This window comes from Lissotriton vulgaris, chromosome 8 (genome assembly GCF_964263255.1).
Source record: "Lissotriton vulgaris chromosome 8, aLisVul1.2, whole genome shotgun sequence".
Classification (NCBI taxonomy): Eukaryota; Metazoa; Chordata; class Amphibia; order Caudata; family Salamandridae; genus Lissotriton; species Lissotriton vulgaris.
In genome coordinates, this window is record NC_141696.1 from 1259130250 (window position 1) to 1259148036 (window position 17787).

Sequence of the window (17787 nt, forward strand, 5' to 3'; positions counted from 1 at the left end):
ATGACGGAGTAATAAAAATAAAAACAACACACACGATTCTTATCCAGGGGACTACATACTTGACTGTCAACAGGGGGGGCGGAAATCAAGCATTTTTTTAACCACTAACAGAGCAATTAAGGCTAACCACTAGAACCGCGCATTATGCCGAGCGTGGGACGGATTTAAAAAACGACTGGGTGCGTAGACTACACGAGTGCGTGATCATAAACTGCCCTGCAAGCAGTCGGCGTTCTGCATGGGATAGCTTGCTAACATACGATCAAGTGCGACAATGCAGTTTTTAAACTACAGGTAAAGATGAATTTGAGTCAACTGCAATGCTTATTTAGGGAGGTATAACAGTAATAATATGTAGGAAAAACAACTAAACATGAAAAAGGTGTTTCACTTAAAGGCTCAAGTTGAACTAAACAAACATAGATACAGTAACTTAACACTTAAAATAAATATAGGTTCTCGTTACTGACTAGGTCATTTCCGGTCAATAAGGCGTACAATGTTACACTTAAATGTCCAATTCTGTATTCACCAACAGCCATTAAAACCCTGGAATGCCGCCAGTCGCCCTCACCCATCACGACTTACACGCACTTTTAATTGCGCATGACTGACAATAGTCACCAGCTCCACCCTGAACACTGTGCAGACGCAGAGACATCTCTGCGCCTCGCACCAATTAATCAACAATGACGAGGAGAGCCTCAGTGGCCGAACCGGGCGTGCGCAAACCATTTAATTACTGAAGACAAAAGGCTTGCTGGCTCTGCTGACTGAGAGGGGCCCCCCCACAACGCGGGGGCTGCGTGGACTTGTGTTACGCCCCTGGGGGAGTAGCATTACTGTTGCGGGGGCGGGGCAGCGCATTCCTTTGAAGTTGATGGGGGGCGGGGGAGCGGCTTCCTTTGAAGTCTGATGGCGAGGCTCAGACAAATGGTGTATGGAGTGCGATGTGGCTGGTGATATGCATGCGCCTGGCTCACATGAACTGTAACTAATCCGCAGTTTGGGGAGACTTTTCGGAAGCCTTACTATAATCTCGCCGAACAATGCTTACGCATTGGTTCAGTGAGACCTAAAAAGTGATGGGGAGCCACGGCCAACTGCCAATTAATTAGTTCAAGGGAACCACAGGTCAAAAAAGTTTGGGAACCACTGGGCTATGCCAATGCTTGTTTTTAAATCTCCCTCTTACCAAGTGAAAAATGTTGGCATGTATGCAGTTATGCGAGTACCTTCAAATACCTACGTTCGTGTTGTACAGTATAAGAACCTCTTATTTTGAATAAATAAAGTATGTTGCTCCATGTATAATAATCTAGCCAACATACATGGTGCATGATAATTGTGTAAGATCAATATGCAGCAATCATAATTTGCAATACCATTTGATGTACTATGGTAAAACGCTTCCGCATGTTATGAAATGCACTTTCTTGAATTTTGAAGAGACTTTATCATATTTTTCATATCAGGTTTGTTCCAGGAGTAAGATGACAAATATTGTCAAGGCTCTGCTCTTGCACGCGCTCTTAGAGACAAGCCGAGACCCCTGTCTCAGATCTCCAAGAAGCCCGCCCTTCTATCTCTGTACAGGGAGGGCAGCTTTCGTCAATTGAGCTGCTGTGAATCGAGTTTCCCTGTGAAGGGTGGAATTTAGGACCCTACGGGTGATTATACTACCCGCAGCGCCACTCCCATCGCGTGCTCCCTCCTTCCTCGGCGCGCGCGCCCCCGTTGCACACGCCTCCAACCTTGGTTGAAGTCAGAAGGCGAGCGCGTGCCCCCTGCTCTTACGAGACACGCGCGCGCTCCCGCCCCCTGCCCGTACGAGACCCGCGCGCGCTCCCGCCCCTCCTGCCTTCCGTCTGTGATTGGGTGGGTTGGAAGATGGCGTTGGGCGGATGGAAATCCTAATGACAGTCTCCAAAATCGCTTCTCTCTGTACCATGGTGAGTGGGGTGACAGGGAGGTGGCGTGCAGGGAGAGAGAGCGAGCTGCCGCGTTGTAATACCGGGCTGAACTGGGTCCGGGGTCACTGTCAGGGCAGGAACGGTCTCTGAGTGGAGAGTTCCCGGATGCAGCGAGGCCTATTGAAAGCAGTAAAGCTGCCACCCGTAGATTGGAGTGCAGCGGTGTCCCCCGAGGAGAGGGCGAAACAGCAGTTACAAACACCAGCCAGGTTTTCTGATCTGTACAAGGGACTCTGTACCCTGCAGCACCCGCTGCCATGCTCGGACGAGGGTCAAATGGGGGACAGCAGCCGCATTCTGGAGCAAGGGGCTCCCAGGGCGAGCTCTGCAGCTACTGGTAGTGTTATCGGAATTTAAATTGCAGAAAAGCTTTGTCGAAAATGTCAATTTCCTGACCTGAATAGTACAGCCTCAGCCATTGTCGCAGTCCGGTGCTAGGATAGGTCACTGCCATTTCTAGACAGGTGGTCGTGAAGCACCTGGTTGCTGCCGCATGGAAATGGTTTTGCGCGTCCCTGGTATTAACCAAAGCGTGTGGCGATGAAGGTCCCGAGTTTTGCCACTGACAGGTGCGAGAGCAGCTCCATGTTGTCACATGCCAATGATAGTGCAGGTCTACGACCAGATGGGTCTGTAGTTAAGGCAGGTGGTAGTGCTGGTCCACAATGATGCCAAATACTGATCGTGTAGTGCAGGCATATAGTTTTGCATAGACCAGTGGTCGTTCAAGCCCATGATGTCACATACGTTAGTGCAGGCTTATGGTGTTGTTGCAAACCGGTGGTAGCGCAGGTGCATTTTGTTGTCAGCTAAGAATTACTGCAGTCCCTTTTGTAGTGCTACAAGCGTGTGGTACTGGAGAACCTTTCTCTTGCCCTAGGGCTAACACTTAGGTGGCTGAGCATAGGCATTCATATTCTTGGTTACACTTCCGCATAAGACCAGTTATATCTTAGTGTATGTATATATATATATATATATATATTTGCGGGTCCAGAACTTTCTTTTGTTTTGCTGGTGAAAGCTGCTGCAGCGAGATCATTGTTTTCCCGGAAAGCCTGGCCAGGCAGATTCATTCGGCCTTTCACTTGTAACAAGAGTTGTTCTGCATCCCTCCTCACCCATAGCTGCCAAGGTTTCTGAATGCAAAGTGTGACATTTTCATAATTTCAGTGTAATTATGAGCGACATTAAGCAATGAAGACACGGGAAACATTTAAATATCAGAAATTACACCCATTGAGCAATGAGATGGTCTTTAGAATTATGTGTTCAAACACATGTATGTAGTTAAGCCAAAAGGGCGTACATCATAACAAATATAAGCCCATGCCCATCTTGTGTGGGGGAAAAGTGATGAGGCGGACGGGATATCACAAGGACCAAGGCACAGTGAAAATCTCAATGTAGAAATTAATGTGAGTGGGCAGGATTTCTTTACATAGGAAGAGGGCTCCTATGACACAACATGTAAGTAAACATAATGGTGAATGGATAGTATGCAACATCATAAATATGCTTTTATGTTATAGATACATGACTGTAAGAACAGTTTTATGAGTCATTGTGCATAGTATTCTCCAATCCAATCAAAGCTTTATTTCGATATATAAAAAATAACGTAAAAGCACATACCGATTAAAATACAATACATTTTTGATTTAAAAAAACACTTCATAAATAATTAAAAAACAAGAATAAAAAAACATTAAACCATTTACAGCTTTGAACATATTTTGTAAAAATAAAGGATGACCTAATGAAATTTATCATAAGACTATGTCTAATCACCCATGCCCAGCTGAGGAATTTAGCAACCCCACAGGCTAATGTAGTGTTTGGATCTGTCTGTAAAATTCTTAAAGCAGATACATGGCTCCTGGTCTCGAGCTGCCGACAAACAGGTTTTAGCCATTTCGATCGGGGGTTTGTTATAGGCGCTGCAAACGGAAAAAAAAGTGCGGCATAGTTTCTAGTGCAACGTTACAGAACGGACAAGTGGCAAGTGTTTGGTGAGGGGGTTTCCACTTGGAAGTGCGTTCACGAACCGGTAGGGTTCCCAACCTGAACTGGATGTATAAAGCCCTGTCTTTGGGTTTTCTGATAAAGTCCATATAAGGTTCAAGAGAGTGTACTGTCTTGTGCATACGAAACTCGTCTGTGAGTCTACCCAGATTTTCAGCTCTAGCATCTTGAGCATTAACCCACAACCAATAGGCTTGCTTGACCTCCAGTTTAGAAAACAATGCACTGGTCTCCCATGCAGCACTTAAACCAATAGCCGTTAGCAGCTCCTTAACCTTTGATAGCCAAACAATTTTATGAGACCCCGGCATATTCATAACTTCTCTAAGGCCGTCTGCGTAGCTAGCTAGCTCAGGTGTACGCCACAGACGGGCCCAATAGAGGAGCGGACGCAGAATTATAAGGTCTTTAATAGATCTGCGGCCAAGGTCTTGTTGAAGAGGTTTGTTAGGCGTGCCCCTAGGCAGGGACAGAAGCTCCCTAAAGAAATTATTTTCAGCCAGGACAAGGGAATCAACATTATTGAAACCCCAAAGCTCCGCTCCGTACAGTGCGCTGCCGATAGCTTTTGTGGAATAAATCTCCAATGCAGGGGCTATGGGTCTGGATAATGAGGATCTGTGCTCCCTACCGATGACGCCCACGATACGTTTATGGTTTAGGGCCATTTTTTCAATATGTGGGTTCCATTTGAGTTGATCGGATATCCTAATCCCTAAGTAGTCAAACATTTTAACACGCTCTAGTGGCTCCTCGTTTAAAGTGAGCGTGCGGTTTGCTTTCCTGCTGTGGTTAAAGCAGGGGTCTCCAACCTTTTCTGTAATGGGAGCTACTTACGTTCAATGAAGTTCATGCTGAGCTACTATTATTATAGTGTTGTAATAGTGACCAAATCAGACAAGATTATATTAGTGGACACTCCATGCAATATGGTCAGCAGTTATCACCTCAGCGCATCAGGCAGAGTTGCTAGTATTAACGCAAAAAAGGCTTTATCAACTTGGAATGCCTCTACATTGTTAACACATAACAAAAGAATGAGTTGCGATGGCTGGGTTAATTGGGGCAATCTACCAAATCTGTATTGACAAAGTATCAAAGTCAAGTGATCAATGTCCAAGTGTTATCATGTGCTCCGGAGATGGAAGGGCCATCGACTCTTCCTCAATCAGAAAAAGTTCCGAAATCAACAATACTGTTCTCCAGGCACACAGAGATAAATTCAGGTTGAGTTTCAATAGTTCTTTTATTCTTTTGTAAATATATGAGCCCCTTGCAAACATGTGTTGTGTCTCAAGCTGTTCTTGTCACAGCAGACTTTCTTAGGGCAAATTTCAGTCTCTTAACAGATTCTATATCCTTTGGATGAAGTAGTACTAATGGTTTTCAATTGAAACTGAAGTTGTCCTAATGCTGTATGTAGGGCTGTATGTAGAGCTGATATTGAAATTCTATGTCAGGACAGGAGGCTCCGATTATGCTTTCTCATTTCTTTAATGAAATGCTCAGCAGCCAATAAAAAACAAAACTACATTTCCCATGAACACCAGGGAATGACCATAGAGATGATGCTATAAAAGGTCCAAACATTAGTCTTTCTTCCTCTTTCTTTGCTGCTCCGCAGCCAGTTAAGTCTCTTTAACTTTATTCTGCTTCAATTGCTGTTATTGCTATTGCTTAATATTGATGTTCATACACTTGCCTTGTCTTGCGCTGCTTTGCTTTTCGTGCGCGGTGCTTGTGTATGGTTCTGGTCCCGGTTCCTCCTGCGGTGTGTACCGGTGTTTGTTTCGTCCGTTGGCGACGTGTTTCTTGGGAGCGTGGGTTCACCTCCCTGCACCTGGCCGTTTGTGACCGGTTGCTGTTTGTGGAGCGGGAGCAGGGGTCGCCAGCTCACACGGGGAGCGCGAGCGCTCTCGACCCGGTGTTCAGTAGCGACAGTGTCGCGCATGCGCACTGCATTGTTCCGGTTTGAGGCTCTTTTTCCTCACGCTGGTTGAGTGAAGGACCGCTTTGACAGCACTCACGCCCACAGCTCTGAACCTTCGACCCCGTTCGACGCCAGAGCACAGGAAAGTGTTTTGGTTGTTACCTTGTGCATAGGCTCTGCCTAGAGTGATATTTTGTGGCAGGCTTGTCTCCCTCCACGTGTATTTGTTTTTTCTTGGGTTTTACCTCAAGTTAGCCTGCCTGGGGTGTTCACTCCCCCCTTATTTGTATCTTCGATACTCCATATTGTTTCAGTCATCTTGTGGGCTCTGAATCTTTGCACCCCTGTGCAATGGCGGATTATTATGTGGATGACGATGACTGCTTCTATCATGAGGAAGAAGAGGACACTCTTGAATATGATCTGGTGGAGGAGTTAGATAAGGGTGTGCAGTTGTCTGTCAACAAAGCTCTTGTTCGGGCTATCAATCCCCTGAAGCGCCACCTGAACCAGTATGCGGTGCAACAGGGTTGGTTGCCTCCTTCACAGAAGACCGCGAAATCTCCGCATAATCCTCACAAGTCGGACTTTCAAAGACTGGCAAAGGCTTTGAGTACGGAGGCGTCCAAGTCTTCCGTTTCCCGTTTTCCTGAGGACTCCGACCATGCTCAAGCCTCTTCTGGTACGGACTCTCCTCCCAAGAAGCGACTCCGCAAGGAGCATTTTGTCGACCCGCCTGAGCGTCCCACCGTTTTGAATTTTGAGCCAGAGGACATTGTTCATCCGAACTCCTCATCGTGGTTGCCTGCTCCGGCAGGGGCCGCTTATTTGGAGGCTCATATTCGTCAGCCTTTCGAGGCGTCGGTTCGGGCCAGGCTCCGTTCCGAATGCCCTAGGCCTGACCTTGCGGACCACCTGCCCGAGACCCCTCAGGTGGATCCGATGATGGTCACTTATCTCAAAAAGTATGCGAAGGACCCAAAAAAGGGTCTGGACCGTTCCTGGCGGTCCGTCCAGGATAAGTTGCTAGACTTATTTGGTCCCCTGTCCAAGATTCTGGATTTAGGTTTCAAGGCGAAGGAAGCTTCGGCTCTCGTGGACCCGGATGAGCTTATAGAGTGGGCGCAGAGGGCAGTCTGCCAGCTGGGGAATGTTAACTGCGCAGTTTCTGCGGAACGGCGTAGGTCAATTCTACTCAAATTGGATCCAAAGTTGGCGGAGTTGGCGACTTCGGAGGCGGGTCCTGAGGCACAGGGCCTTTTGTTTGGTCAGCCGTTCCTGAAGGAACTAACGAAATTTGTGTCCGCCTTCAGCGGCATTGATAAAGCCCAAGCCTCCTTACGCCGGGCCATGCGTCCGGTTTTTACCAAGGCCGGACGACAACGGGGACGATCGTTCGGCCGTGGGTCGCAGCAGCAGTCCCAGAGAGGAGCCTCGCAGCAGCGTGGGGGCCACTATGAGTCAGGATACTCCACTCGTGTCAATTTCTACCCGTCACGAAAAGGAAAAGGCCAGTACGGAAAGGGCCGATCTGGCGGACAACAAGGCCATTACCAAGATGCCGGCACTACAGGTGAGCCTAATTCAAGCATGCGATGTAATGCTGGGGGGCAGAGTGCAGTTTTTCCTACACAACTGGCGCTTGATCTCCACAGATGCCTAGGTGCTAGAAACAGTACAGGGTTTCAAAATAGAGTTCTATCACCCAGTGCATCAGACCTGTCTTCCCCCTCCTATTCTTTTTTCCCGTCCCTCTCAAGTGTGTCTCTCAGAGGAAATCGAGGTTCTCCTCAAAAAAGGAGCGATTGTTCCTACCGAACGCCATCCGAAGGGCTTTGTCAGTTCAGTCTTTCTGGTCGAGAAGAAGGGAGGCGGGTCTCGCCTGGTTCTCAACCTGAAAGACTTCAACAGCGGGGTAGTGTACAGGCACTTCAGGATGGAAGGCATCCATCTCTTACGGGATCTCCTTCGGGAGGGGGACTAGATGGTCCGTCTGGACCTGAAGGATGCGTACCTATCAATCCCGATTTACGAGCCTCATCGTCGATTCCTCCAGTTTCAATGGCTGGGGCGTTGGTACGAGTATCAGGTTCTCCCATTCGGTCTTTCGTCAGCACCATGGTGCTTCACGAAATTACTGAGGCCAGTTGTGGAACATCTACGTTCACGGGGAGTCAGACTGATCATATATCTGGATGACATTCTCCTTATGGCGGATTGCCCTCTCAGGCTTCTGCAGCATCTGGAATGGTCCATCGAGCTCTTACAGTCACTAGGTTTTCTGGTCAATGTTCCGAAGTCGGTTTTGACCCCCTCTCAATCTATAGATTTTCTGGGCTTTCGGATAGACTCTGACTTGCCAACTTCTCTTACCAAATCAGAAGCTTCCCTACATCAAGAGGGAATTGACGTCTGTTATTTCCAAACAGACTGTGTCGTTGAGGTCATTAGCTCGTGTGGTAGGCCTTCTAGCGTCCTCCATTCAGGCGATTTTTCCGGGTCCTCTACACTACAGAGCGATGCAACGCCTGAAGATTCAGCATCTCCGCAAAGGTCTCCGCTATTCGGAACAGATTCCTCTTTCGGAGGAGGTGCGGGGGGAGATGCAATGGTGGCTGGACCACATGGAGGCCTGGAACGGTCGAGCCCTGTTCGGTTCATCTCCGGAACTGGTGATCGAATCCGACGCCAGTCAATGGGGTTGGGGAGCCCGTTGCGGATCTGTCTCGACGGGGGGACGTTGGTCACCCCAGGAGTTGTCTCTCCACATAAATTGTCTGGAACTCCTTGCGGGTTCCTTTGCGATCAGGTGTTTCTCTCCCCTTCAGACGAATTGTTGCATTCTTCTTCGAATGGACAATGTGTCTGCGGTCCGCTATGTCAACAAGCTGGGCGGGACTCGGTCCAAAGTGTTGGCGGAGATAGCCAAGGATTTTTGGCATTTTTGTCTCCAACGGAAGATCACGGTTATTGCAGAGTATCTTCCGGGTTGCAACAATCAGATTGCGGACTGGCACTCCAGACATCTTTGGGATTTCAGCGACTGGAGGCTTCATCCTCGAGTCTTCCGTGCCATTCTTCGGCAGTGGGGCCAGTGTCACTTGGATCTGTTTGCCTCTCGCCTCAACGCGCAACTTCCCCGGTTTTACAGTTGGAGACCGGATCCCCAGGCTCTGGCCACGGATGCTTTCCTGCAGCAGTGGCCATCGACTCTCTGTTATGCGTTTCCCTCATTCCTGATGCTTCCCAGGGTGTTGGCCTACACCAAACGGTTTCGGTCAGAGTTGATTCTGATTGCTCCTCTGTGGAGGGCTCAGGCGTGGTTCCCAGTTCTCCTGGAGATGTGTTGCGCGCCTCCTCTCCTTCTTCCCCTGAAGTGGAATCTGTTGCGGGATCCTCTCGGGGAGCCGCATCCCCTCATTCTGGCCGGCTCTCTCCAGTTGCTGGCATGGCGAATCTCGGGGATCGTTGGTCGATCCCGGGCATTTCTGGCGACGCTGCCAAATTCATTAGTAACGCCTGGTCTCCCAATACTCACAAGCGATATCGAGGGGCCTGGAAGCGCTGGTGTGATTGGTGTGTTCAACGGGAGGTTGATCCCGTTTCAGCAGATGTCAGTATGATTATTAATTTTTTGACATCTTTGGCCACTTCAGGTCTAGCCTATCAAACTGTGAATAGTTTTCGTTCTGCTATTTCTGCTGGTCACGTCCACATTGATGGTAAGCCTGTTGGTGAACATCATTTACTTTCTAAACTACTTAAAGGGATTCGTCTTGCGAAACCTCCTACTCCTAAATATGTTTCTTTATGGGATGTTTCTGTTGTCCTGAGGTTTTTGGAAGCCTGGCCTTCGAATCTTTTACTGTCTCGTAAACAGTTGTCTGCTAAATTGGCCATGTTACTGTGTCTAGTGTCTTGCAAGCGTGTTTCTGATATCTGCGCCTTAGACCTTGCGGGTCGCAGTTTCACCCCCGAGGGTGTTACGTTCACTCTCTCTAGGAGGACTAAGTCTAATACTTCCTCCATTAGGTATCCTTCTTTTCCTGATCATCGCAATCTTTGTGTTGTCCAGTGTTTGAAGGATTATGAGGTGAGTACCGCTTCTTTGCGTACGGACATGCAGGGTCAATTGTTGATTGCCTTGCAGAAGCCTTTTCGCCCTGTTACACCGGCCACTCTGGCTCGCTGGGTGCGCTGGCTCATGTCTGAGGCAGGCATTGATGTTTCTGTGTTCGGGGCACATTCTGCGAGAGGGGCGATGGCCTCTAAGGCTTTTTCCATGGGTGTTACTCTATTTGATATTATGAAAGCTGCAGATTGGTCTTCAGACTCTGTTTTCAAAAAGTTTTATTATAAACCTATTGTTCGTGTTGCTTCTGTTGTGGTGGACCAGCTTTGAACAAGCATAATCGGAGCCTCCTGTCCTGACATAGAATTCAAAATTTGCAAACATTCGTGACAAGAATTTTCAATTCTATTAAGGACTAGGAGGCGAGGATTATCCCACCCATTGTTATGACTCTGTTACATTGCTGTACTGTGTAGTATTTGTATACCATTGCAGTTTTATGTCTCCTTGTTTTTCCCACCCCTTGATTTGGTTTCTCTCCATTATTTGGATGTTACGGCTCTGTATCTTTTTCAGGTTCAGACCTGAAATGATCTTGTTGATCTTCTTCGGGAGCCTCCTGAGTTTCCTGCTTCTCGGACCCGAGATTCCTCCTTCCTCTGTTACAAGTTCCTTTGGATTTCGGCAGCGTGCTTGAAACTGTTGTTGCTGCTTTACTTGGGATTGTTTTTCGATGTTGACCTGTTTCCACAAAGAAAGAGGAAGACAGACTAATGTTTGGACCTTTTATAGCATCATCTCTATGGTCATTCCCTGGTGTTCATGGGAAATGTAGTTTTGTTTTTTATTGGCTGCTGAGCATTTCATTAAAGAAATGAGAAAGCATAATCCTCGCCTCCTAGTCCTTAATAGAATTGAAAATTCTTGTCACAAATGTTTGCAAATTTTGAATTATATTTCACTCCACAGAAGAAACTTTTTGATGGCTAATTCAAGTGCATGTGCGGGGGAGGGTATTACCTCTGCGGAAGGATACGTCACATTCTTGTCTACAGTCAAAGGGTAGAATTCAGACATATCTGCAATGTGAGGAGGACAGTGCACCCTGGGAGGGGTGTTCCTTTCAGACTCAGATACATGAAATATAATTTCAATATCAGCCCTACATACTGCATTGGGATGACTTGAGTTACAACTGAAAACCATTGGTATTGGTTTCAGACTGAAATTTGCCCTGAGGTAGCCTGCTGTGAGGTGAACAGCTTGAGACGAAACATGTGCTGGCAAGGAGCTCGTATATGTACAAAGGAATAAAAGAACTCTTGAAACCACTACTTCAATTTATCTCTGTGTGACTGGAAACAGTGTTATTGTTAATACATGACAGCCAAAGCTGAAATGTCATTAAGACCAAGGTAATATGTCTCCCCAGTGCAACAGCCAAGTATAAGCTTTAAATACATTTTGGAAATCCAACCATTAGTCTCCAAACATTTGCTTATGAGTTATGAAAATATGCACATTATTGTCTCCAATACACCCTTTAAATTTTAGGATTCATATATTCAACCAAACAAAGTTAATGTAGTATGCTGGGCTGTACAAAGGAGAGCTACTTACAGGTAGCTGGAGAGCTACCAGTAGCTCACGAGCTACTCGTTGGAGAAGCCTGGGTTAAAGTAAAGGAGCTTTGTTTTGGAGGTGTTAATAACCAAGCCCCTTAAGTTGCAGAAAACAAAAAAACGATCCAAAAGCTTTTGGAGCCCCATGGGCGTTTTAGAGACCAATAGCGTGTCGTCAGCAAAGAGCATAGCGGGGACTTTAACACCGGACAAGCTGGGGGCATCAGCATCGATATCAGATAAAAAGGAGACCACCCCGTTTACAAACAGAGAAAAGAGAGTCGGCGCCAGGACGCATCATTGACGAACACCTCTGTTTACTGGGATTTTAGCCGTTTTCTGCTCCTGCGTGCCCCACCGGATGCATGCATACGTTCCGTCGTGCATGCGGGCCAACAGGTTCAGAATGGGCAATAAAAGCCTCATCTCCTGCAGAACCACCCAGAGGCGCTCTCGGGGGACCAGATCGAACGCGGTCTTCAGGTCAATAAAGGCCAGTTACAGACCGCCTTTACCAATGGATACTGTCTTCCAGTGGAGTAGTACCAGCCTAAATGCCTGATCGACGGTGCCTGTGCAAGCCCTAAAGCCTGCCTGGAAAAGGGAGTATTCTCCTGTAACGTTATGCATATTTCATGCCATCTAATTAAACAGCCAACAAAAAGTAAAGTTATCTCCATACGCCAGTGTGATAATGTATCCCTCTTATTTGTACACTCTTTAACAGCAAGCATAAGAAAAAAGCTTTAAAAAATGTGTTCGAGCTGCATTAATGATCATTAACTGATAAAGTAAAGAAAGACAGAAAAGGCATGATAAAAATAAATGAAGATGATTCATTCAGACCCGATTCAGGTGGGAGACTCCCGATTACTAAAGCCCAAAATGGCTTCATTTTGGCTGTCTTCCGCCTGAAATGTGTAAAGTACATTCTCTGGCAGCATCTTTCTTTTTTTTTGTTTTTTTGCTTGTGTATATCTCAATACCTATTCGTTTGAAAAGTTCAGACACTTTGGTTCATTTCTCAAAAATGTGTTTTCTTGTACTTTCCAGAAATATAGTTTTGCTCTCCAGTTTTTCCAAACTCTGTACCATTTAACATTCTTTGTTTTATGATTTGATTTAACATATCTACAGGAAAATGTTTACATTTCTAAACATTTTGATATAGAGACATGGTACCTGGATCTACTAATTATTTACAATTATGAGCAGTTAAAACGCATGGACCAAGCCACGAAGAGGTTCAGACTAAATTGGGAGGAAATAATTGTATTTAACGTTGGGGAAGGGGGGGGTGAGTTTTAACTAAGACGGATGATTTTGATCACATACTCGTGGGCTCGCTATGCGTTAGACGAGCTGTAACCCGGTGTTTTTTTCCTGGCTATTGAGTGTATTGAGATGGAATTACATTTTACGCATAAAAACAAATCTCTTTGCTTTAAAGTAGTATTTTTAAAATTATTGTAAGTCCTTGCAGTGAATGCTTTTAACCTCTTTCGTTCTACTAGCTCAACAGCTGGACTTTTGCATCAATTGTGTTCTCTGCAACCTCTATAAAAAATAGTCGTGTCTTTAATCTGTCTCAGCTCCATTGTCTGAGAAAGTTAAATATGTAGATAGATATGTTCCATTGATTTCCTTAGTGTTAGGGCTTGCTTTACCTGGCATACGTCAACTTTATAGCTTGTGGAGTTTATACATTAAGTAGCTGCCAGATTAGTTTTTGGGTTGAGTAAATTTGGATATATTACCCTAAACTGCTTTTCGTTCAGGTATCAGGATCTCCAATAAGGCCTGTTGTATAGCTTTTATGGCTCTGAAGTTGAGACAACCTAACTACTTGGCTACACAATTTAACATTTCAGGAGGTGCTCATGATACCTGTTTCATAGATGTATTGTGATCAGGCATTGCCAAATTGAGAAAACGTACTCTTATTTCGAAGAACCGACTTCTTTCCATTTTTGCTTCATGTATTCTACATCTTTTACCATTTAATTGCAAGTGCTGCATTTGACAAGTTGTTCTATTGTACATGTTCCCACAGGTCTACATTTTAGTTGGGCTAAATTTAGACCTTTATTGTTGTTTCTTGCACTGTAAAAAGGAAGACTGTATCAGAGAAAGCTAATTGTATAATACACGCCTCAGTATCTGAGGTTATAAAGGTTCCAGTCAACTTACAACTTTTAGCTTTATCCTAAAACAGCCACCATGAAGAAAGACAAATTGATTATTTCCAAAAAGCCAAAACCTTTTCTGTGATTATCTGTTTACAGATTTTGTTTAAGGAAACTACAGAGAAGAGATTGCTCTTCAATTTAGCTTCTAAAGCATGCTTGTCTCATCCGCTTACTGAAATTTAAGGAACTGATGAATGCCTAGTAAATTTGCTCATTGCTTTAGCCAGTGTTCTTAAGATGTATTTTGTTGGGGCACTGTATAAATGTAATCCTTCACTCACTCTGTATTTGTACTTTTAAAAAGTTTGTGTGAGAAGTATATTGAGAAAATGAGCAGAACCACGTGCATGTAATGTTTTATATTGTCTAAATGTACTGCATTGTAATTTGCCATATATGTGAACATCTCTGATTATTCTATGCAGTTGTATTTACTTAGCACAAACCCATCCGTAGAGTAACATAACACCGAAGAGAGGACATAAGCACTAAGATATTATTTATGATATTTTACAATGAGGCAGAACATTCAGTGAGTAGTTGGTACCTATTGTGTTGGGGGATCATTTTCTGTTGGGACATGTCTTCAGCTTCTTTCTGAATTTGAGAAATGTAAGAGACGTTCTGATTTTGATAGGGATGTTTTTCCGAATTCATTTTTACATAGATGGACTATCTTTTATCTTTTTATTTTGACAATTCAATGTTTCTTGGTGTGGCTCTGTCTTTTGAACTGGTAATATTTTTGGCCCGGTGAGCGCAGATTCCGCATCTCGTGACCTTGGAGAGGCTGCTGGTGTAGTCCCTTCTCTGTTTGCAAAAATTCTTTATTATTTTTACCTACATACAAAAAGAGGGAAGATAATGAATGTGAAGGGTGTGGGGAACGAGAATATAGAGATGATCTGTAGAATGCAGTGTGAAAGTTCCTTTACTGTTGTGATGTGAGCAAACACGCCCAGGTCTTTGATGAGATGTCTGGCAGCATGAAGGTTGCTGTTAAAAGGTTATGGTGGAGCAATAGGATGTTTGGGAGGCCGTTGAATCCAACGAGGCGAGATCGTACCAAGCCTTAAATTACAGTATGGTTTTTCTTTTTTAATGATAAGTCATTAAAGGATGGGGCTCTGTGGAAGGTGAATCCATGTGATTTTGCATGGGCTGCCAGTTTGAATGTGTAGTTAGGTTCTGTTGGCAGATAGGTGGATTTTGATCTAATTTGTCCTGTGTCAATGAAAGGATTCTTTCTGTTACTGAATTTGGCATTCGGGTGCGATAATATATATTTCTTTCTTACAATTTCTTTATTGACATTTTACACATCAATGGAGAGTAAAATGGGCAACCCAAAACTACCCTTGAGGGCTCGGGCAAAGTGAAATGGTAGAGTAGGTGTGCCTTCAAGGGATTTATTTAGAGATTTTGCTAATTTATATGAAGATTTCAGGGCCAAACAAATGGTTGCCTCAATAGTTAATTTCTTTCAGCAACTTAATTTAGTGTTCAAAATGTATTGTCTCTTGTATCAAAGTCACAAAAGTCTTATAAAATATAAATCATAAGTGCAAAAAACGTGCAAAGAACTGGAACAAAGGTGGGTGTATGTAGAAAAATATTTACTTTTTATCTTTAAATTAGGGTACTTAAAAATACAGACAATGTAACAAGAAGGAACAATTTAAGATTCAAAGCCTTCACTGTGACAGTTGCCAACACTTTCCTTCCTAATCCAAATTAAATAGATTACAGAAGAGCAAGCGTAGGTCGACGTTTCGGTCTCTATCTTTTCTTTAACGAGACTATCTTCATGACTGACATGTAATTGATGACCACTATAGTAATGTAGAACAGAAGCAATTACCATTTGATCTTAAATGAAATCATACATATTACAAATTATAACACCCACATTCTTTTGCACAAGAACAAGTCTAATTAACTTTTAATAAACTTACTGCTAATAATTCACAGATTATTATACTTCATATTTCCTATGTACTGTCTATTTACACAGTCAATACATGATCTGTATCTCATCACCTAAAAGACAATCTAGGCAGACAATTTCAACAGTTCAATTTACTAATTTTCTATTTCACCTCCTTATCCTCATTATTATTTGATGTGCAACTCTTTTTTGAAATAGAGAGCTCCAAATGTCCTTCGCTATATAGTTTAGGAGATGGAGGTCAGGTTTCAGCCATAAATATTTGGCGTTCTAAAGTTATATAAAAATCAGTCACTATAAGCATACCTGATTTCAAAAAGTTGTGAGAATCTGTTTAACGTCTTCTCAAGATGACAAACTCATGTCTACTAATCTGAATTCGATAGTGTAGAAGAAAAAACATTTGTTTATTACCTTATCCTAATCCTAGTCAAATAATGCTTTAATATTGTGTAAAGCATTGTTACCTTATTTTTAGAGAAGGACACAAGTGGTATGTGTCTTATCTTCTAGTGTAGCTGACCCGAGGTTGAAAGGACTTAAAACATTTTCGCCATCCTGTCTCATCACACAAGAATCATTACCTCCAACAACATCGTTCATAGTATTATTAATTGTAGTACTCTCACAGATGTCAGGATCATCAAACAAGTCCAAGTTCTTAGTGAACTTATCATCCTTTATTAAGTCCTTATTTACAGCAATCCTTTTTAGATTCTAAACTTTGCCATCACTTAGCAAAACAGCATTTCACAACACCTCAACCACAGTTAATGGTTCAGAAAACGGACTCTTGCCTTCTTGACCTTACTAGGATTCCTCACTTTAACCAACATGCCTACTTCCATTTTAATTTCTTCGGAACTGGTTTTCAAATCATACTGCTCCTTGTACTTTAAATGGGTGTCCACAATTTTCTTTCTACTATCTTCCATGGAAATAACATTATTGACAGGATGCAAAAGCCAAACTGGATTAACTTTCGTTCTGGCTTCTCTGCCCCTCATTTTTTTTTGTAAAACAATTTTTAATATTTTCTGAGCATTCAGTTACAGCAAACCATTGCAGTCTTCCCCCACCCCCCCCCCCGTCCCCCACGATCTAGTTCCATCCTTAGTACATACACTCAAGCAATGATTTACCCTGCTATCTCCTGCTCATCATACTCCACACCCCTTCAACTCCCCCCCCCCCCCCCCACCCTCCTGGGGTGTCGTCCTGTAACTATTCATGTCAAACTTTTCATTCTTATCATACTTCTGCATGAGCTATCCTATCTTGTTTCGCTGGTGGTTACCCTTACTATTAGCCTTATCCTAGTCGTCCTCCTGGAGAGTGTCAGCTAGTGCCTGTACCATCATTTCCCACGCCCTTGCCGTTTCAAAGTCCTTTTCTTTTTTCGTGCGTTGTGCCTGTGCGAATCTAAGCTTACTGTAGCTGCTGGCCCACTTCTGCAGTTCTGCTTTCCACCGTCCGCTGCAAGGGCCCTCTTTCGCTTTCCAGTGTCTCGTTATCTCCCTTTTAGCTAATAGCAACCCTAGGTCCACAAATTTACTCGTCGGCTTCGTTTTGGGTGTGTGGGGAAACCAATGTAATATGCCAGTCGCCATGTCGTACGTTAAACTCTGTTCTGTTACCTGTTGTCAATATACTGCCCACTTCCTTCCAATAATCTCCTATCTTAGGGCACTCCTACAGCATATGTTGTAACTCCGCTCCTACATCTGGGACACATCGCTTCTTAGGGCACTCCTACAGCATGTGTTCTAACTCCACTCCTTCGCTCCTACATCTGGGACACATCGCTTCTTAGGGCACTCCTACAGCATGTGTTCTAACTCCACTCCTTCGCTCCTACATCTGGGACACATCGCTTCTTCCACCTGGAAATACTTCTTGATCTTGCCCGGTGTCAGGTATGCCCTGTGTAATAAAAAGAAGTGCACTAACTGGAACCGTGCACTCTTCGTACCCTTCCAAGCTCTAGGCACTATGCTGTCACATGTCGTTTCCGGTATTGGCTTCCCA

The 17787-nt window shown here is 44.4% G+C and overlaps 1 protein-coding gene across 1 annotated transcript in view; it reads left to right on the forward strand.

Annotated features, from left to right (window-relative positions):
- Positions 1-1739: 1739 nt before the first annotated feature.
- The window catches only part of USP12 (ubiquitin specific peptidase 12), a 437577-nt gene continuing 421529 nt past the window's right edge, over positions 1740-17787 (forward strand). The window contains exon 1 of the mRNA XM_086935175.1: positions 1740-1952. Within this exon, the coding sequence (XP_086791301.1) occupies positions 1905-1952 (48 nt within the window). The 5' untranslated portion in view covers positions 1740-1904. The remainder of the gene's footprint in view (positions 1953-17787) is intronic.